Below are 22,659 nucleotides of genomic sequence, written 5' to 3'. Positions count from 1 at the left end.
CACACTTATCTTGTGATCAAGTAATACATGAGGTCATGAGGTCATTCTCATCCACAGTGACCTAAAACTAATTATCTCCCATCTTAATAGTATAAATTCAGTATTCACCTTAGCAGAACAGTGCTGCACTTTGTATGAATAAATTCATCCGATTATTCTGGTCCTTGAGGTGCTTTCAGTCTACTCGATATGATAATCTCCCTCTGTATTAACAACCGTGTCATCAGGAAATTTAATATTTTCTCACAGTTATTAATTAAATACGATTACTCCACAAGGCTTTAAAGAACTCCTTGAGTAAACTTCATACACCTGTGCTCTCCCCAGTGAAATATGCATTTCCCTTCCCTCTTTAGCCAACTTGTTTCACCTCAAAGTTCTCTCCTATTCCTTGTTATTAATCATTTCTCATATATAAGATGTTTTGAGGGTGTCCAGATAGATCAGATGAACTTTATTTTTCTTCCCGGAAAACCAGTTACATTATCAAGTGGCATGGCATGGCTTCCCATTTCCCCTTGGTTAACCAAGTGCAGCCTTTTATTTCATTCCCTGTTAATCTTCATATCATCCCTTCAAAATACATTCTGAAGTACCTGTTGCATCTGACTGCATTTGCAACCATTGCAAATGTTTCCCTCGTCTTAAATGAAGGTGTCTTTGCTATTCTTCAATCACACAGAAAAAAAAATCTTCACCTTGATATACATATACTTGAAAAAGTCTTTGCTATTGTAGCTAGAGTTAAACGTGCCGGTACTCTTAAATCTCATGCCTGGAGATTATCTTGTTCTCCTGGCTTTGTGAAAGCATTAGCTGAAGAAGCAGCTCTATGTCTTTGATAAAGCATACTATATACCAAAAATGCTTCACAGAGATAAGTAAACAACTCATCTGCGAAGTTAGAAGAAAAGACAAAGAGAGAAAGGAAAAAAAAAAAGGCAGTGCAGGCAAAGGGGTGTATGTTTTCAAATGAGGTTTAACAATAGAGAACTAGTAAGTTGGCAAAAAATAGGAAAAGTGTTCCAGAATGCTACAGAAGACAGAAAGAAGAATCCAACCTAAAACTCTCCTCTGGTTGACAACCCATCTCCCAGAGTTAATAATTTTATGGTGCTATGCCTTACGATCTTGTCAGTCCTAGAACGATATTCCAGGACTTCTGAATATGAGAACCAAGATTTTACCTTCCCACTTTGGGACCAGGATGATGAGCCTCATCTGTCATGCTGGAAAAGCCAGAAGAGTAAATTCTACAGCCTGCAAAGCCCTGGAGGCTTTGAGTGCCCCAGGGGCCAGTGGCTGCATGTTCCTCATGTGCAAAATGCACTGTAAGATGAGTATCAATATAAATCATGTCACAGTAACATTCTTTTATTAGCCGTAATGGCTACTAAAATCAGTAGTTAAGTAGATACTGGTCTTCCTGCAAGAGACAAAAATACAAGAGAGAAACCAAAGAAATTGATTACTAAGTGAAAGCCTACCTCAGTTTCTCACATGCAGATTCAGCTGTTTCTGGTACTTGACCTACCTTAGGAGAAATCATTTATATTTTCCAGAACACCAAAATATTAATTGAAAAAAACATATAATATCTAGTATCTAATACTGCACAGTAGGGACGAAACCATGACCTCTGGGCTACTGATCTGCAGGACCATAAATTTACAGCTTGGAAGGACAGAAGGATCTGTTATTGGCTAACATTCTTAATAAAGACATCAAACCCCTCAATTTCTCTTGGGCCCTCAGACATAATGTCTTAAATAATTTGGAAATTATTGATAAAATAATCAAGTATATATGTACTAGATGGACTAGATGATCTCCAGAGGTCCCTTCCAACCCTATGATTCTATGATACTGACATGAATTATACAAGCATACAAATAGCATGACTCATTAACTATCATTAATACATGTTATTCTCTTCAGTTCACAATTTCCTGTTATTTAAATAACTGTTGATCTACAGAAGTCTTGTGGGGGGAGCAGACTTTGTTTTGTTTGTTGTTGACATTTTAACCAAGAGCTCACTTTGCACTGTCAATAATGGAATTGTAGCGACCAAGAGTGTAACAGCCAACTCACTGGTAAGACACAAATGCACGCTTCTTGTTGACAAAGCGTTATCACAACACACCAAAGCTGCATCACTTTCAGGTTACAAAGGCTCAGGAATATCAATGTTACTCCAAAACTAGGAAAATGTTTAGTTCCCTTGGTTATCCCTTGTCAAAGCAACCCAGAAAATTAGCGCCTCTTGTACAACCAGTTCACACCACAGCAGTAAGAAGAGTTGCCACCTCTGTGTAGGCAAGACCATTCTGAACCTCCAGACTCACTACAAGCAGGCATGTGCATTCTTTCAAATTAAGATTTAGGGACTGTAATTCCATCCTTTAGTCTATAAATAGTGTATAGAGCTCAATACTGATCAAGAAGAAAAGTCAGCTGCATCCACAAATGGACCCTTGAGGGAAAAAATCAGAATACTCCTATGGTCTGTAAAAGCATAATTCAACATAATTTGGCAAGTCATTTCCCTGTTAAATCTTTCTTGACAGAGCTGCAAAGTGAAACTATGTAAGGCCATATTAACAGCCAAGAACTCTCACATCCACTTTTTTTTTTTTTCACTCTTTATTTGGGATCAGCATTAAGTCAGACACACCATAATTTGAGAGTAATCATTTTCTTTTGCTTCTGCAAATTTGCTTTTGCTAATAAAAAATAAAAAGAGATAAAGTGGAAAAATTGTAAACTAGCAAAACCATCACTTATACATTTGAATCTACACAACCTGGAAGGAAAGATACTTTTAATAAAGGAATGCTTAAAGACTGCCAAGACCCCTCATTAAACTTGACCGTGAAGATGCAGTCCCAGCTCCAATCAGCGAGCAGCGCTCTCAGTCATCGCTATCTCCAGTTTGGTACTACATAAATAAGGTTTGCTGGTTGAAACTTTATCCCATCAAATCCCGCTCCCTGAACTCACTTTGGGACTCTCGCCGATTTCAACTCATTTCTTACAGAACACGAGGATAAAGTATCAAATGCTCATCAGCCTCGCTCACATGAGGATATAGATTGGAAGCAGCTCCTCATGTTGTGCACTGGCAGATCTGTGTTAATCATGATTAACTGGAAGTGAAACCGTCCTCGAAAACATTTAATATGCTTATTTCTGCCCTTGGCCTTAGCACATTAGAAAAACCAAACAAACCCTAAAGCAACTCTCCATTTTCCCATCTTCTCACAGAACCAACAGGCAGCTGCAGATACCACAGAGTAGTAATTATCGCTGTAATTGCACCTTAATTTACAGTCCTAATCTCTATCACCTAGAAACCTGTTTTTCCCTCTCTTTCCCAAGTCTCATAGCAAAAGAAGCTGTTCAGAGCATCTGCCAATATTTAGCAGAAATAAAAAACTTCCATTATCATAGTATATAATTTATGACGTCCTCTTCCTACACCAAGATCAAGCTGCAAAGAGCACTTGATCACACAAAAGGAAAAAAATTCATGCTGTGACCTCAGTGGTATGCTTGCTTCTAGTTATTTGCAACTTTTTTCCAAATTGCACTACTTTACCCACAATACTCTTCTAAACAGGGAATAATAAAGAACACATTAACACATAAGCAAGTATGAATAACAGGTTTTTTATTGAATGAGCAATGCTGATGACATTCAACCTTAGCTGCTAATTTTAGTGTTGAAATTTAAGAGACCCTTTATGCATTCTTTCTTGAAGGAGATCTATTATGCACACAGTAATACACGGAAGATCTATAGAGATGCTGATTATAATTTGAAATAAAATTTTCGGTTGCAGGAAGGTAAACAAATTTTCCTATTCCTTCTTTGTCAGGGCTGCAGCAGTACGACTAATATACACTCTAGTATTATTTATGCAAATAGCACCATAGCTACGAATGTACTTGTGAAAGATAAAGGCGGTGCCTGATTAGAGAAGAGGCACGTCCTCTTCCACGCTGGGGCAGTAGCTGTCACCATCAGCACTGCCACAGTCCAAGGAGACTGCAAGCCACAGCTAGCCTGCTGTTTGCTTTGTCTAAAATGTAGGCTGCACTAATAAGTTACGTTAATAGTAACACTAGCAAGCAGATGTTACTCTCTAGTAACCCAGAAACTGGAAAGAAGAGGGAGTATCCTCAATTCCTTCAGGTTAGGTGGTTACACATTAGAAAGCTTGTCTCCCCAAGATCATCACGCTGCCGAGGGAGCCTAGAGCACCCTTAGGGGCCACGTCAGAGGTTGGACTAGATGATCTCCAGAGGCCCCTTCCAACCCTACCAATTCTGTGATTCTGTGAATTCAGGCCTTGCCGAGAGCAGCCCTCACCCCTGCCACGCTTTACCTCTGGGGAAGACAGCAAATACCGGCGGCTACACAGCACCGACGCTCCCCCCACGTCCCCAGCCAGCCGCCCCGGTGAGGGACAAGCCGAGCCACCGGGCTGACAGGGCGCCGCATGCCCTCCCGTCCCCTCGCAGCCGAGGCCCGGAAACCCGGCCGTTACCGCAGGGGCTTGCCCTGGAGCCCTCTGCTCCGCAGGGCCACCGCCTGCGAAGCAAGCGCACCCCATAACCCTCCTCGCAGGGCCGGCCGCGGGGGCAGGTGGGGAACGGGCCGCGCAGCCCCTCCGCCGCGCCGGGCCGCTCCCCGCCTCCCTCCTTCATCAGGGCACGCGCCGCCCCCTCCCCGGGCAGGCGTTCGCCGGCGCCGTGCAGTGACGTCACGCGGCAATGGCGGCGCCCAGCGCACGCGGCGGCCGGCGGCGTTAGCGGCGGCCGGGTCGGTCGGAGCCCCGCCGTCCTTCCCCGTCCCGGGGCAGCGGAGCGCGGTAAGCGCTGGGCGGGGCGAGCTCCCTCGCTCGGGAGCTGTAGGTTGGCGGAGGCCCCTCGGGCCTCCCACGGGTCTCGTGTGCGGCGGCCGGGCCGGGCCTGGCCTGCGGCGGGTGGTTCCCGGGGTAGGCAGGGGCGGGAGCGCTTCGCGGCCTGCCGGGATTTATTCCGGCGGTTTTAATTTTATCCTAGGAGCCAGGCTGTAGTTATGCTTAAAACCATTCATATTATTTCTCTCAAAGGAAGAGAATTATGCCTTGCGTTCCCGGGTGTTTGAGTATCATCAATGGAGTCCTTGTACTTTTGATCTGACGCCCTGCTTTTTTTGCCCTTCCCAGTTTTTTTTTAGGTAAAAATGAAGACCAAAAAAGGAGGGAGATTTAAATCTCCCTTTAAACTGAAGCAAAAAGGCATTGAAGTGATAGGAAAATGGAAAACTGTGCCAATCGACCCAAATCTGTTTGGTGATGAGGACTTTGGAGATATCGTATGCTTGGAGGAACTTACAGAGTATAAACTAGTAAGTTCTTCCAAAGTTGGGAAAGTAAAAGAGAAGAAGAGAAAGGCTGAGAGTATTTCAGAAGAAGGCAATGAGGAGGAGGAAGAACCTAGTGTCCCTCCCAAAAAGAAAAAGAAAAGAAAAGACTTGAGAAGCAAAACAGATAAAAGCAGTGATCCTCATGCAGCGGAAATTGACGTGCCAGTTGATAAAGAGGCAAAGTGTAAGGAAATAATCAAAGCAGCAAATTGTGAGAACCATGGACATGTGTCTGAGAACGCTTCAAGCACAAAAGATGCTCCAAAGAAAAAGAAGGCAGGTAAAAATAAGGCTTCGCAAGCTCAAGAAGCTCTTCCATCAGTAACTACTTCTAAAAAAGTTAAAAACTGGACAACAAAAGTTTTGTCTGCATCAAGCGATCAGAAAGCTGATGTGTCTGCATGGAAAGACCTGTTTGTACCTGAACCGGTGTTGCGGGCCTTGAGCCACCTGGGGTTTAGTGCTCCAACTCCTATTCAAGCCTTAGCCTTGCCTTCTGCCATCCGGGATGGTATGGATGTTCTTGGTGCTGCAGAAACAGGTACTAATCTGTTAAACTGGTTGTATATGCTGGGAGCTTCACATCTCCCCTTTTGAAATGCAGCTAATTGTTACGAGCTTTTATATGTAGCAGAAGAAGCATTTATAGGTAGGAGAAGAGCGTGTAGCTTCTGCATATCCAATATATTGGTAATGATGCATTGTGAAGTATTAAAACTTTGTAACTTAAAAACACGGGACGTTCCATCTTTACAAAGTATAGTGTGCAAAGCTTTGAAGTCTCAATGAGTTGCTATGCTTTTGACAGAAGTCTTTTTTTCTGCTGTTTTTCAAATTGTTTCCTATTTTGGGAACTGTGAGGCGATAAGCTGCAAAGGGCAGAATTATTGAAACAGAGTCACGTTCCAACAGGCTGACTTCTGTGAGTGTCCCCGTGCCAAGGCAAAGCAGAGACTTAGCTTCCTCTGAAGATCATTCAATACTAGTTTGGAGCGTTAAATAAATACTAGACACGGTGTTGGGCGTAGTGAATACGGCCTAGGCCTTTATCCTAGCAAAGAAGGCCCACTCTGTGCCCTGTCTCTGGGGTTGGCCCATATGTTGTTATATCCCTAGCCCTTCTCACTGCCTGTGCTTGAAGTATCACGTTGATCCATTAACTGGAGAGGTACTGTCTTTTGTCCAGCTTGTGATCAGCTCATGCCTTTGTCTTTGAGCATTCCTAGCCTTTGTGAAATTTGTTATAGCTTCTTTTTTTTTTTATTTAAACAATGGCTGTGAAGTCTCAAACCATTACTTTCCCTCTAACTTTTTTTGCTGCTCGTACCTTTGAAGTTTTGTCTTCCTTAGCAGTGCAACATTTTTTCCCCATAAAAACTAAAAATAGGAAGGACAATTGGAAGCTGTGTTGGTTTAAAGGCTTCCTTTGCATTCTCCTCATCTGTTTGAGTTGCCTTATCTCACTGCTTGTCTTGTAAACCCATTTACTGCTCTGGAACATGAAGGTATAGTAAGTAATAAGATATGCAGTCATTTGCATTTTTATTTTAATTAGAAGCGAGGCTGGTGCTATTAGCTTTAATAAGATTAGAAAGCCCTGCAGGGAGTGTTTTTGAAAACGGAACTGAAAATTTAAATGGCGCATTTGTGCTGCAAAAAAGTGCCATTTTGGCAGTGCTGGAAAGCAAATCCCTCTCTAGCTGTGGAATGGAAAGCACGGCTGGTGGCAGGTTGTGTTGTTGCTTTCTAATTTTTCATAACCCTGAAGTAGTAGGACTGTGTTTTGCTCATTTATTTACTTCTTTTGTGAAAGAATGCCAAGCTCTCTCCAGAGAGCCCAGTGCGTTGAAACACTGATAGTGTTTCTGTAGAAACTTGAGAGAAGATGTGAACAACTGTCTGTTATGAAGTTCTGCAGCTGTGAGAGGCTGAAACACTCCAGTTCTTTTTTCTGGAGATCAGATGCAGGGAATGTCAAAGCTTGTTGGTTTTGCAGTGGATCTAGCCAGTTCTATTCATTAACAATGTAGAGCTTTTGGGTTAAGGAACTAAATTTTATCTCTGTAAAACCTTACAATCTTAAACCATTTAAAAGAGCATGAATTAGCTTGAGCTGTAGTGTCTAGGGCTACCAAGTTATACTTTTCTCCTGGTTTTGCAGGCCTGGCTAAGGTATGACATCTGTGTGTTATGAAGATAACATGCCCCGTGAGGTGGTTATTTAATTTGTGGGTGAATCTAGTGCCTGCCGAATAGTCCTGATTATCACAACCATAATCTATTTGGGTGCAGCACTGACATTTGGCACCAGCCGAATTGCGTTACATTTAATTCAAGATCAGCAGTGTTCTTCACCTTAAAAACAGGTGTTCTGGTAATACAGAATTTTATTGTATAAGTGCTCTGCAAATGCAGATTATAAACATTTTCTGCGTCAAGTGCAGAAGTCAGAGAAGACCTCTCAGACATTCAGAAAGGTGGGGAAGTAGATAGAATCATAGAATCATTGAGGTTGGAAAAGACCTTTAAGATCATCAAGTCCAACCATCAATAGATATGAGGAGTCTTTGCAGCAGTGTTGTTCAGGATAATGATACTGGGCTTAACTGATTATTAACTAATACTAAGGTTCTCCTCTAAATAGGCAAAATTTGGTGTTGCTGAATTTGGCAAACCATTATGGGTTTGTGATATGGACAAAGGGTGCTCAAGGAATTGAGATGAGATTTCCAGAGGACTGCTTCCCAGCAGTGGCCTGTTACAGGAATGGTGTAATAGTGTCTTGTGCTCTGGATGCTGCTTTTGTGATCCATGAACTGATATTTATGAGAACCTTAACTGGGGTGGATGTGCTACCAGGCTGCTCCTACCATCTTTATTAGTGACAGATGGTTCAGAAGGGAATATGTGTCAGGCATGTGACTTGCTGTTTGTTACAGTGAACCCCTGAAATTAAAGTTAGGGAAGCTTTTTGTATTTGACGGCTCCTTTCTCTCTGAAGTGGGTTATCTGTTTTAAATCAGATTTATGTGTTTTGATTATAAAAATGTGAGATGGTGGAGTATGTCAAAATAGTTTCTTAGTACTGTAAATTGAAGATGGAAGTGAATCCTTCAGGTACATTCCAGCTTGTCCTTGGCCTCATTTGCTATGCCTTTATTTGGAGAACATTGATCAGAGCTGTCAATTAGGGCATGGTATTCTCCTTACGGGCATACAGTTCTTCAAAAATATCTTGTCTGCAACTGCAGCTTTTAAAAAACACTTTTAGAACAAATGAATTTGCCTGACCTGCTAGAGATTGGAAAAATACCTGTTCCCCAGGAAGTATGCTATTGGTGACCTCAAGCAGATGTATAAAAGAACAGGAGAAAAGATGCCGTTGCTGCAAGTTTCTGGTCTTCTAAAAACCAAGAGTTTGTGTTTGTTACAACTGTATGTTTTAAGAACAGTGTGTGATTGGCTGTTGCTTTTCTCATCTTTTCAAATAAATGACTTGTCGGTCTGTATTATTCTTCTTGTTTGTTTTTTAGGAAGCGGCAAAACGCTTGCGTTCGCGATTCCAATGATTCACTCTGTGCTGCAGTGGCAAAAATCAAATAGCTCCACAACCAGAAATGACAGTGTTTCTAACGAGTCCCATCAGCATCATGATGAAACAAGATGGGAAAATGAGGATGAAGCAGAAAAACTCACCCATCAGCAGGTTGAAGATAGCAACGATGAAGATGATGCATCTTTTTCAACAGGCTGCGTGAAGGTGCTGGAAAATTTTGAATTTGATTCTGGTGATGAGACACATACTCCTGGCTCCCATAAAAAGAGACCTCTTTTAGGACTGGTCCTTACTCCCACAAGAGAATTAGCTGTACAAGTAAAACACCACATTGATGCAGTTGCAAGGTTTACAGGTACGTAGACCCTGGGGGCCGTGTCCCCAGTTACGCTGAGTTTGGATCTTGGCATTGGTGTTGAGCCAGAATGTGTGCCACAGTTTCTTCCACATCATAAAATTGGGGTGTATTTCGAAGTGTTAGGGTTCAAAGTTACTAATATTTGAGAAATGCATTAAGATCCTTCAATGAGATGCATGTATAAGCGAACAGTTAATGTGGGATATTTTGCTTCAAGATGTTTTTTCCTTCAAATAGCTATTGGCTTGTCCTTTAGCAGCACAGAGTCAATACACAGATACCCAGCCACAGCTAACTTTGTCCTGGTTTTGGATAACGTAGGTTATATATAAAAAATCATTTAATTTTAATAAATATATATACACACACACATGCAGTTTTTAAAAATATATATAATCATGATTTCCTTTTTTGACAGCTATATCAATCCACATAGGTAAGAGATAGATATAGTTATATGTATATATGTCATTTTGGTCTATCTGTCAAAAAAAATTATGGCCATAAACTTTAAGGGTAGAAGGCATTGCTGGATTGTCTGACTTACCTCCTACAGCAGTCAGGCCATGGCGTATTGCTGGGTAACGCCTGTTGCAAACAATTGAATCCTGTTCCTTTCTCTTGCAAACCAGAGGTCAGCACATCTGTTAAGTGAATGAATGAAGATGTGAAGCTGTTCAAGATGGGGAGAACTGGGAAACAACTCCCCAGTTCTCCAATAGTGGTAATTGTTTATTTATTGAAGAGGATATGCAGTGCAGTGAACTGCTTTTAAGCACATCTTCCTTTGGTGTTTATACGCCCTGCTGTGCTCATTCGTCTACAGGTGATTACAAGGCTAATTTTAACTCCTAGCCTGAAATAATCAATTTATGTCAGTACGGTTCTGATAGGAGCGGTACTATTTGTGTGTAAAAAAATCTGCTGTCCAAGTGACGCATAGTTGCGGCAGCAGGAGAGAAAATACATTTTGATGTGGGCTTTCTTTTTCTTTCTTTTCAAACTCACTTTGAAAAAAATCCCCACCCGTAAGCATGGGAAAGAGAGATCTGTGGTAGCTTGGACACTGGAGGAATCTTGCACCATATTGAGCTTGTCATGGGCCAGTGTATTCTCTTAAGAAGTAGGGGGAAATACGCCACGTGTGGAGTCTGTGCTTCCAAAGCTAGATTCCTTTTAGTAAGCAAACTGCTTAAAGCAAACTGAGGGTCTCTGGGCTACTGCACAGTCCAGGGAATCATTAATTGGAAGGGAGCATTCTTGTTAGGATTGTTGCATAGCAAATAAGTGGTTATTAGCAAGACAAGCATTTCTCAGTCTTATTCTTGGAGGGGTCTGCTGTTTATTCATAACAGGAACATGCTTGGTCGTGCAAATAAAATTGCCGAAACATGAGATTCCAAAGTGTGGGTAAACAAAGCTAACAACTGTGGAGGACGTGCAAGATTCTTGCTGCTACTAAAAGAAAGACTATTTTTGGCATCTAACTATAATGAGGATTGTTCTGTAAAATTGAGGGCATTGCTGCGTGTTCAGTGTTACGTAAAACTCCTGAAGTTTCTTGGCCAAAATGCTTGCTGAAAGTTGTGGTATAGATTTTTTTAAAATACTTATTTGAGTGGATGTATGTCAAGACATTGGCTGATAAATTAGTGAAATAAAAACTGTTATTTATATGTTCTAGGCATTAAGACTGCAATTCTAGTTGGAGGCATGGCTGCACAGAAGCAAGAACGTGTACTGAATCGAAAGCCAGAAATTGTAATTGCAACCCCAGGCCGTCTGTGGGAGTTAGTTAGAGACAGACACCCACATCTTTCAAATCTCCGGCAGCTCAGGTAAAGGTGCCTTTTAGGCTAACTGCTTGATACTGAACTGGGCATCACTGCATACTGATTAGTTTTACTAACTGATTAAATAATTTAGACCACGTATTTCTTTGCCAAGAGTTTTGTATTGAAATGCGTAGTGGTTATGGTGATGGAAGGAAATGTCAATTAAAGCCAGTAGCAAAACCTGAATTTTTCCTTTAGAAACCTGGTTTTTGAAAAAGAAATGTGGAAGGCTACTGTAGCTACTCTGGCGTATCTGGTGTTCCTTTGGGTTTTACATGCAGAACTTCCCTCATGTGTTTAGCAGGAAAAGTTCTTTTGAAGTGTGTCAGATTTGTATTTCTCTGCCCAAGTGTATTTTTACTGTATGTTTCCTATTTGACAGGTGCCTTGTGATTGATGAAGCAGATCGAATGGTTGAGAGAGGTCACTTCTTAGAGCTGTCTCAGTTGCTGGAAATCTTAAATGATTCACAGTATAACCCTCAAAGACAGACTTTTGTTTTTTCTGCCACTTTGACTTTAGTTCATCAGACTCCCGCAAGAGTTTTACAGAAAAAGCATGCTAAAAAGATGGACAAGAAGACCAAACTAGAATTGTTAATGGAAAAAGTAGGAATAAAGGGCAAACCCAAAGTGATAGACTTAACAAGGAAAGAGGCTACTGTCGAGACTCTGACAGAAACCAGAATCCACTGTAATACAAACGAGAAGGACTATTATCTCTATTACTTTCTTCTCCAGTATCCAGGAAGAACCATGGTCTTTGCAAACAGCATAGACTGTGTAAAACGCCTTAGTTCTCTCCTCACAATCTTAAATTGTGATCCTCTTCCTCTGCATGCCAACATGCACCAAAAGCAGAGGCTGAAAAACCTGGAAAGGTTTGCTGAGCGAGAGAGGTGAGTTCATTTTCTACTTCCTAGTAGAACAAAAAAGAAATCATGTAAAATGTAGCGTGAAGAGGAAACAGCTCTGTTACAGTAGGAGCAGGTTGGGGGAGTTAGCTGGGGATGCAACTACCGTGTCCGTGACCCCAGGTTATTAACAATTAAGGATGAGGCTTCCCAGTATGGTTGAGGTGATGAACTGGAGCGAGGTCAGTGTAAGGCCACCAAGATGGTCAAGAAGCACTTGCTGTGCAAGGGGGGAGGCTGAGGGCACTGGGGTTGTATCACCTGGGAAAAAGACTTTGTGGGTACCTACTGGCAGCCCTACGATATCTTAAAAGAAGGTTATCAAGCAGAGGGAGCCAGGCTCTGCACAGTGGTGCATGGTGGAAAGATGAGGGATAGGGGGTGGGAGCTGAAACGAGAGGTTCAGGCTGGACGTGAGAAAGAGCTTTTTTTCTGTGAGGACAGTCAGGCATGGGAATAGGCTGTTTGTTCTTGGAGGTCTTTGAGGTTCAATTAGATAAAGCCCTGAGCAACCTGGTCCAACCTTATAGTTCATGCTGCTTTGAGGAGAAGGTTGGACTAGAGATCTCCTCAGGTCGCTTGGAGCCTGAATTATCCTGTGGTCTGGCAGCTCATTGCTGCTGGAGGAGCTGTCACTTGCCCTGTTTTCAGCCAAGTGCTTTTATAAGCATCCTGCACACCTCTGCCCATGTGCCCTGGCTCCGTAGCTCATTTGATCCTTCTGTAAGTTATTTCACCTCACTAAGCCATCAGAAAACTAACCACTTTTTGCTGGGTTAGGGTTTTGTGGATTTACTTAGATGAATTAGCTTCCTGAGGGTCAAGGTATCCTAGAACAATGCAAGAGAAGGGGCAGTTGTGCCTTTCAGCAGCAGTGGGCAGTCTGGTTTACCCAGGCAGGCCTGTCCTGACATTTTCAGAATTATTGTTCTTGCTGGCTTTGGGATGGCCAGAAGCCTCGCAGTTTAGTCTGCTGTGAAGTGCTGCGTGCTGTCTGACTGCCTGGGAATTTGTACCTTTTTAATAGACTCGGGCAGGGAGAACAGAGGTTGAATTGCTGCAATAGACCTGCAGTATCCCTCGGCAAAATGTAGTATCATTAGCATTGGCCTAGGCCAGATGGGACATTTTCAGAGACTGCAGATTTTCAAGGCAAGAAGAAATCTATGAGACCATCTATCACAGCCTCCTGCAGATTGCAAGCCGTAGAATTTCCATTGTTTATGCGTGCTTTGAACCTTGTAGCAATGGAGTATGCTGTCAGATGCCATAAAATCCTAACAGATTCCTGTTACCTACAAGTGACTCATTTCGGTTGCTGGGAGATTTTTTTAAAATTAATTGTTCCATACCCTTTTTTGGGTATGGACTTTTGTCTCTGTAGTAGACGGTTTATATCAAAGAATTACTTTCTTGAGTAGTTATTCCTTTCTAGGGGTAAGAAGAAATACTAATTGTCTCAGAACAGAATCCTTCCCCTTTATATTTCTGGTTTTTATGAGAGAACTTATTTGAGCACAACTTGGTAGAAGATATTTCAGCCACCAAAAGCTGTTAATTAAATCTGTGTTAATAAATGTGATTTTTCTCGCCTGGTGAAACTTGTAATAACCTGTCTGTCCTGCCAAAAGATCAACTGTGGTGTTAATGGTATGGTCATATCAAGCTAAAGATATTTTTAAACCCAGCCTGGGCAGAACATTGAAAAATGTAATGAAGGGGAGCACATCCCCCTGCCAAGTGGTTGGATTAGGTCATTGAATGCAATTTGTGCTGGCATTCCTGTCAATTGGGAGAGAAAAAAGGCATAGGAAAACAGGATCCAGCAAGGTAGTGAATTTCTCTATTGGAAACAGAATAGACCTGCTGAGAGTAACATTTGCATTTTTTCTTTTACCTGAAGAATTGTTGTTTCAAAGCTGCCTCTGATGTAATATTGGGTATCGTTCTCTGTAAGGGCAAACAAATAGCGAATTTCCAGCAGGTGATGTAGTACAAATCTGTTCCTTAAATTGCTGTGGTAGAATGCTAGGTCTCTGTATGTGATGTTCCTTGGCAGATGGTTTACTCTTCAATTTTATGTTCATTAAATGTTACCACTTTTTCAGCTGCGTCCTCCTGACAACAGATGTTGCAGCTCGTGGTCTTGATATTCCCAACGTGCAGCATGTCATCCACTACCAGGTTAAATATTTTTAGTGTTTTTGCTTTTACTGTCATGGTTTTGAAATAAGCTTTTTCTGATCCAAACCCTGAGCACTATAAAGCTGTGATTCTCGGTCCCGTGTATAGTATAGTCCCGAGTGTAGAGGTTTAATCATTATTTATTTAACTGTCCTGTAGTGCTTTGTACTTAAGGATCTCATTGCTGCAGTGACTGACCGTAGTAGGTAGCAGTTCATGAATGTGTGATTATATATGAGAAATGACATAACAGATACGATTCTCCTTGCTTTTTGCTTAACTTTGGTATCCCAAGTTGTCACATGACTCAGCCCTTGAACTCTTCTTTGGGGACATATACAATTTTTTACTGCTTTGCAAATTAAATAACAGAGCGTCAGAAGTTAGGAGAGACTCACAAAAGATTATGCAAGGAAGAATACTGCACCAGAGAACAAAAAGTGTCCCCAGACGTCATCTTTTACTTTACCTTCATCTGTGTTACATGCAATGTACCACGTGTATATGAAAAAGCAATATTCTCTGGGAACCTCTTGGCCGAAGGATGACAGGCTGCTGCCAGCTTTCCACGGCCAGCTTCATGGTTTTTTGAATATTTGCAGGTCCCTCGTACTTCCGAGTTGTACGTACACAGAAGCGGCAGAACAGCCCGAGCTGCTAGTGAAGGCCTGAGCTTGCTGCTGATCGGCCCTGATGACCTGATCAATTTTAGGAAAATCTATAAAACATTGGAGAAGAGTGAAGAGCTGCCGGTTTTCCCAGTTGAAACCAAGTACATGATTTCTATCAAGGTAAAGAAACAGTCTCTTTGCAGCCTGAGTATTTGCTTGCTTGGTTACTTTACTGCATTACCCATCATGTTCTTTCTACATTTCAGATGAAATTTACTCCTCAGGACCTGTATTTGAAAATGAAGTTAATCACGCTTTATCTTTTTTTAAGCAATATTTGTGATTTCTCCTCGATAACTGGCCCAAGAAAGGTGTTCAAACATAAACATCACTTACATTTTTCTTGAACATTGTTACGTAGAGCTTCTCATTACTAGATTCCCTAAAACGGTACAGGGAAGGGAGTATGGTTTGTGGCTGGAGAGCACGGATGGCTCTGTTAAGTACCTTGTTTAAAGCCTCTTCTGTTAGGAGCAGACTAGAGAACAGCATCAGGTCCAGGGATCTTCAGTGGTCTTCATCTGCCTCCTCTCAGTTAAGTAATGAGTTGTCTGCTTTTCTAAAAGCTCCTGTACCGTGAGGCCACAGCTACCACTGAACCCCACCAAACCAGGTATGTTTCCTTTTTCTAGGTTTTTCCCCGTTCTAAGGAGAATTCAGTCATTCACTAACTCACAAGACAGAAAATTGATAGGTTTTACAAAACAATATATTTTAGAAAGCATCTAGTCACAACAGATTTTCTAGTTCTTGAGTAAGACACCACTTCATGTCTTAGCATTCTCTTAACAGTTTGTGTGACATCAGACATGTATGAGTGGGACATACTTAAATACTGCATTTTAAAGGAATCCAGGTGGGGTTGGAGTGTCCGAATAATGCACAGTCATTGAGAACAGGAGAGAAATGCAAGCAGACAGGTAATGCAACAGATATCTTCTATATAGTATTCTGGTTCATGCTTACCCAGTTGGCTTGGACTGAGCCCAGCATTCCACCCCAGTGGCAACAGCAGTAGCCTTACCTGGTGAATAACATCAGCAAGTTTCAAAGCCCAGGCTTCCTGCAAATGGCAGTCTCTCTTTCCACACCTCTTGAGTGAATGGACCACAAGGCAGGGACTGGGGGAGAAAAGTCCCTCCCACTGCAAGAGAAGATCAAGTTTGTCACCACTTGAGGAACCTGAACATACAGAAGTCTATGGGACTGACAAAATGCATCCCAGAGTCTTGAGGGAGTTGGCTGATGTAGTTGCCATGTCACTCTCCGTGATATTTGTAAAGTCATGGCAGTGAGGTGAAGTCCCTGGTGACTGTAAAATGGGAAACATTGCACCCATTTTTAAAAAGGGTAGAAAGGAGGACCCTGGGAACTACCAACCTGTCAGCCTCACCTCTTTGCCTGGGAAGATCATGGAGCAGATCCTCCTAGAATCTATGCCAGGCTTGTAGAGGACAGGGAGGTGATTCGAGACAGCCAGCATGGCTTCCTGCCTGACCAACCTAGTCCAGCTTGGGAGCCCTCAGTACAGGAAAGACACAGACCTGCTGGAGTGGGCCCAGAGAAGGGGCCACAAATGTGATCAGAGGCTGGAACACCTCTCCTGTGAGGACAGGCTGAGAGAGTTGGGGTTGTTCAGCCTGGAGAAGAGAAGGCTCTGGGGAGACCCTATTGTGGTCTTTCAATACTTAAAGGTGGCTTATAAGAAAGATAGGGACAAAGTTTTAAGCAGGGCCTGTTGCAATAGGACAAGGGGTAATGGCTTTAAACTAAAAGAGAGAAGATTTAGGCTAGCTATAAGGTAGAAATTTTTTACACTGAGGGTGGTGAAACACAGGCTCAGGTTGCCCAAAGAGGTGGGAGATGCCTTATCCCTGGAAACATTCAATGTCAGGTTGGACGGGGCTCTGAGCAACCTGATCTAGTTGAAGATGTCCCTGCTCATGGCAGGGGCTTGGACTAGATGACCTTTAAAAGTCCCTTCCGACCCAAACTATTTTATGATCCTATGAAATGGGGTGTTTAACATGAATCTTTCAGGAGGTGCAGCTTTCTGAAAGAGAAAGAAAATCAAAGAAACGTGCCCAAGGACTCATTTTTTTCCTCTTGGTAGTAACAAAGAGAATTGGATTTTTATTTTTTTTCCATGTTTTCCCCCACCCCCCTCCACCTGCCAAATGTTTCTGGTTACTGAAAGAAATCTGTTGTTTTTAGAGTGTTTCTTCAGAGGTCCCTCTGTGTTTCTTGATGAGTAGTTCTTGGCTCTTATCGTGCTCTGTCAATTAATGGGCAAATAAATATTTTTTCCACACTTAAATTTTCCTGCCACCATCTCACAATCTTCTCTCCTATGCATAATAATGCTCCCTTCCCCAGAAAAGTTGTCTTTGTAATAATAGTTACAGGACTCCAGCTTCCTAGACCCTTCACATGGTCCGGTCTCATTTACACTTTGCCCTGGGCTTAATTACAAAGTCATTGTAGTTGGGACTAATAGTGGTGTTGGTTCTTTATGTCTGTTCCTTTGGCACACTCCTTCCCTGGTTCTGCATGGCTTCGTTCAAGTTCATCAGGAAATATCTGAAGGTATTTCACACTGGAGAGGAGCAGAATTGGTGAAGCAGGGTAGAGGAGAGACCAAAAGAGGACTCAAGTTTTACAAAGATGGGAAAACTATTTATAATATCGTGTAATGATCTAAGGAGAAGTGACCGACTTGTTTTATTAGTCAACTGCAAGTTTAATTTCCTCCCTCTGTGTTTTAATTATCGTAGCAGTTCTGGCTGTGGTCAGGGTGTTTTGCACAGGGTTTGTTTTGTGCAACCGCAGGCACATTCCAACCAGCAGAACTTGCTGCTGGGTTGATTATTATTTACTGTCAGTGCAGATTTTCTTTGCATAATGAATTAGTTTTTTAAGACAGCTTGTCCCAGCTGGAAGGCTGCAGGACAAGTTAGGTTTGCTGGACATCTTCGTTCCACCTGCGTGCAACTGAGAAGAAGCACAGGACATTTTGTCTTGTGCCTAAACAAGACCAGGTGCATTTCTGAAAACATGAATAGCTCTTTCCATATGGCCTGCAGGAGCTTACTTCTTCGGAGTGGCATGAAGCTAGCGGCTGCCCCTTACTGCTGAGACCAGTAACTGTAAGATCCAGCTGTACTATGTAAATATGTAACTTGGAAATGATTGGTATCTGAATCATGATTTGTCTTTGATGTCTCTGAAGTGTTTGCAATGATTCATTTAAAGAATGAGGAGTTAACATTCAGGCGTGTTTAGTAGTTGAGGTGTTTTAGAAGTCACATTTTATCATGGACCTGAAGAAGGAAAACACTTTTTAGCAAATGATGACATGTCTTTATTACATGGGGCATCTGCTGGGACAGCAGTAGGGAACAGAAGTGTCCTTGTACCTCAGTTGCATTGTAATGCAGGCTCTCAAACACTGATTCTGTTAAAGTGCCCCACATTTAAACCTGATCATAATGTCTAAAATGTACTCCTGTTGCAGGAGCGGATGAATTTGGCACGGCAGATTGAGAAGGCAGAATTTTTCAACAGTCGGGCAAAGCAACACAACTCCTGGCTCCAACAAGCTGCAGAGGCTCTTGAGATGGATCTTGATGATGACATGTTAATGGGCAAGTAGAAATGCTTGTTTATGATTATGCTTAGTTGATCCCATAGCACTGGTGTCTAGAAGAAGCCCCACCATGGCAGAGGAACTCTTAAAACCTGCAGGGCAGAAGGGGAAGGAAAAGAGTGTCATTGCTTAGTGCGTGTTGTTGCTGGCGTTTTCTGGATGATTGTGCAGCAGATAGCGCTGGAGCTGAGTGTGACAATTCTGGCAAGTCGCAGACACGCAGACGTGTCATAGAACAAGAAATGTTTAGCTTCTGGCAAACTTTTTAGGGTAGTCTAACAGCTCAGTATGTCCTGCTTGAGTCTTGTCCCCTCTGTGTCAAAGAAAAAGCTGTTTCTACGCTTCTACTTATCTCTCCCACCCCCGTGTAGCCAGGCAGCAGGACAGGAGCCTGACAGCTCTGTGTGGGAACACCCAGGAAACACTAGCAAACACCAAAAATTATGTGAGCCTTACGTAGGTTGAATTGCGTGGGCTAAATGGCCAGTACTTACATTCAAGTTGCTGAGGTTTTTGGTAGTATCTTAGAAGTAAATAGCTTCTTATATTTTTAAAATTAAATGTTCTGCAGGCTATGCCTGAGAGAATGTATAGTAGGGCTGTGCAACTACAGGTGCCTATTAGTTCAATGCCACGAAGCTTTTCACTGCTTAGATGCACTGCAAAATGCCACGTTGTGTTCAAATTTTAGGAGCTGGAGGTATGATTTCCTACCAGTTCTTTGAAGGCATGCGGAATAGGGATGCTGCCTGCATCACCGCAGCTTAAGCTGTCTCTAACCTGTTAGCTGCTAAATATGCAGATGCCTTGATTTTGAAGTATGTTCGGCTTAATTTTTTTTCTTTCCTTTATTCGTGGCTGGACTAGCTTGTTCTCAATCGCTTTGCAAGTAAGCACTAATCGTCGCTGTCCAAACTGTTCAGGAGCGCTCTCAGATAATTAGCACTCTGCTGTCTTGTTTTGACATAATCTGAGTATGCTGTGCTTTGAAATGAGTTTCTAAACCGCACATCCAGTCCAACTAAGTTGTGGCTCTCGAGTGAAGCACTTTGTAATTGCCACCCAGAATCTTGCCAGATTCATGCTTTAAAATGTATTCAGTCTCTGATTCTTTTGTAGCTTGTTGGAGACCAATTAAAATTTCAGTCATTCCTCTCATGAATTAAATGCCTCTTACACTGTTACAAAGGATTTAGTAATGTCCTTTCAATTTACATTACAGCAACCTTGATTTCATTTCTTCTCTCCAATTCAGGCCTCTGACCATTTTTAACTATCTCCAGTCTTTTCTTTACCCTTCTTTCTCCTATGGTATGAAATCTGAGCACCTCATTGTTTTTTGTGTATAAGGAAGAAAGGCTTCCTGTTTTGCAGGTGCTGAAATGAGGTATGCATAAAGTAACAAAATACACAGAAGAAGCTTCTGCCTGAACTAGAAGCCCTGGGACAATACATTATCTTCTGAGGTCCCTTTCCTTTTGCTCCTGGGTTGGTTGAGAGCCAACTGAATGATTTAGCAGAATACCTGGGGTCTAGTTACTCAATAGTCAGGATTCTTCTTAATCTTGTTATCTTGTGGACAGCCTGGGTGATCTGAAAGTGTCGCAGATGACTGGAAGACTGTATGGGAGTTGAATGACCTTGTTAGAGAAAAATGAGATTAGTATCTGCCCCTAGCACTACAAAAGCCTAGCAAAAGAGGCCGATGCAAGTTCTTTTGTTGTAACACACTGTGTGTTTGATTTCTGCCCCAAGGAAGAAAACCTAGTGAGGAAGAAGAAAGCCAGAAGCAAAAGATGCTGAAGGGGATGAAAAAACAACTAAAACATATGTTGTCTCAGCCACTGTTTAAAGTCCTTATGAAAACTAAGTACCCAACACAGTCTGGAAGATTACTCCTGCCTCAGACATCACCAGGTATTTCAAAATCTGCTCTGGGTACCGTGTCCAAACAACAAGCCAAGAAGAAGAAATCAATAAAATTAAATTAGGTAACTGAGCAAGATCACTCAGTGCAACGGAAGCAAGGACAATCCTTATCACAGCTGTCAGTACTTATGGAGGAACTCAGCGAGAAGGCACATAGTATCAGAGGATGTTGCCCATGTCTGGATTATGCAGGCACAAAGCAAAATGTTGATTTAAAGGGCTCTGTCAACATGTTACCGATGAATTACCGATGAATCTTGTCTTCAATCTTGTTTTCTTACGTTCTTTCTTATTTTTTCTTACTCTCTATATTAATAGAAGTTAATTAGTTTTTAAATAGTTCTGTTTATTACTCCTTTTTGTGAGATGGATAAAAGTTACTGGGTAAAATTCACTGTGGGCAGTTAATGTTAAAACCGAATTTTAATGTCCTTAAAGGAAAGGGGAAGGTAGGCTGTATACAGTCTGAGTACGATTTGAGCTGGTGGCAATGGAAAGGTTGGATTTTATTGCAGCCAGTTCAGTGAGAAAGGCAGCAAATATAGGTAGTGTTTCCAGCAGGTCTACAATTCTGGGTATGGACATGTCTCCCAGTTTTCTTTCATTTCTGATAATATGTCTCTGTTCTGTTCTCCACTAGGTCTAATTCCCTTAGTCCTGTGTTATATGTTTTAGAAGGTGCAAAAAAGTCAAGGTGGCAATGGGCCAGGACTGACCTTGGGAGATGTGTAGAGTTTTAAGGAATGAGTGTTGTTACTTATTGTTCTATTAATTAACATTTGGAGTTAAGTCTGTATTTGAAAACATGTTAGAACCATGACCTTTGCTTTAATGGAAGAGATGATTATGTTGCAAAATGTCACTTTTGAAGAGTGCGTCCTGATAATTATGCTTTTAAATCATTTTAACCTGACCTTGGCAAATAATTTTTAAAACTATTTTGAAAAATATGTCAGAAGAATATATTTTAAATTTTTTGTTAAATTATACCTGCTATAAAACCCAAAGCCTGTCTCTGTTTTCAGTCACTTGAGACTTCCAAATTCTGCATAGCTGCTGCCCTTTGCACTTTGCAGGCAAGGAGAGGGGAAAAGCACCCAAAAGGTAAGACATAGCAGTGGGATCTGTGTTGGTGGGAGCACAGGGAACCTGCACCTGCCAGCTCTAGATAGAGCTGCGTGGGTTTTTTTGTTTTGTTTTTTTTTTCTCTTATACAGTATAGAACCAGTTTCACTGCCTTGACAGGAGGCATCAGTTTACTCAGTTAGTCAAAGAGAAATTTGTCTGTGCAGTTGAGTGTCCCCTCCAACCACTTGCCAGTTATGTGAGAATAGCAAACTCTTTACTCTTTCATGTATGTAAATAACTGAAGACACCGCCCTACCCCCCCATCTCTGGAGTGCTTTTGTCTTGCTTCCCTGCATTGCTGAAGAAGAGCTGTGACAGTTGAATCACAGGCACACAGAGATTATCAATCATATATGAAGGTTTCCTTGCAACGTGCCGTTTGTCGCATGCCCTTTGGAGTAGAGGGGGGAGGTTTTTTGGGGGAAGAGATGGTAAGGTTCTTTTTCCTCACCCATGAGAGAAGATGACATGTCTTTGGAGTTAATGTGACATCTGAAAAATAGAGACAAGAAGTTCCCTGTAAGCAAAGCTGAAAAAAAGGAACTGAGGAAATGCAAGCATACCCTCATTCTTTTTCTGTGCTATTTTAATCACATTCTTACATTATGGAAAGGAAACCTGCATTGGTTTTGCATCCCTGAAGGGACTGAAGAGCAGGTGGGCATTTTCTGCATCTTGTGATATATTTCTGCTTACGATTCATCAGTAAAACCAAGGCTGGCTCCTGACACAAGAGCTCTGCATCTCCTCCCTTGTCTGAAAATCTGCATGAGGTGGGACAGTTTTAGCCATTTGTAATTCCACGTGATTATGAGGAGAACTGAACTGGGGGGCTGAAAGCGTTGTTATTTCTTCTCTACTGTTGCTGTGAAGTTTTTCAGCTGCTTCTGTTTTACCGTGCTTAACAACCCCGTTCTCACACCCCCACCCCTCCGTCTGGCCCTCAGCCCACTGTCTTGAAAAGTCTCCCCGAGATGGAGCGTGACCCTCCTGCCCTCCGCCTCGCCTTCATGGTTGCCAGTG

General features: G+C 42.0%; 1 protein-coding gene across 3 annotated transcripts; it reads left to right on the top strand.

Moving 5' to 3' along the window:
- Positions 1–4,742: 4,742 nt before the first annotated feature.
- Positions 4,743–21,530, top strand: DDX24 (DEAD-box helicase 24). Of its 3 annotated transcripts, none has more exons than XM_063333206.1 (9): positions 4,743–4,877; positions 5,217–5,957; positions 8,950–9,327; positions 11,015–11,168; positions 11,548–12,063; positions 14,187–14,262; positions 14,865–15,053; positions 18,448–18,577; positions 20,335–21,530. In XM_063333206.1, the coding sequence occupies exons 2-9, from the start codon at positions 5,234–5,236 to the stop codon at positions 20,568–20,570; spliced, it is 2,403 nt and encodes an 800-aa protein (XP_063189276.1). In that variant the 5' UTR covers positions 4,743–4,877; positions 5,217–5,233; the 3' UTR covers positions 20,571–21,530. The 3 variants fall into 3 exon arrangements, with proteins under 3 accessions (XP_063189276.1, XP_063189275.1, XP_063189277.1); XM_063333205.1 differs by having other exon boundaries at positions 18,448–18,581; positions 20,339–21,530; XM_063333207.1 differs by having other exon boundaries at positions 20,339–20,522.
- The last annotated feature ends 1,129 nt before the right edge of the window (positions 21,531–22,659 follow it).

The sequence above is a fragment of the Chroicocephalus ridibundus genome, chromosome 4 (assembly GCF_963924245.1).
Source record: "Chroicocephalus ridibundus chromosome 4, bChrRid1.1, whole genome shotgun sequence".
Taxonomy (NCBI): Eukaryota; Metazoa; Chordata; class Aves; order Charadriiformes; family Laridae; genus Chroicocephalus; species Chroicocephalus ridibundus.
Note: the sequence above shows the minus strand (reverse complement) of the source record. Positions and strands in the feature narration are given on the sequence as shown.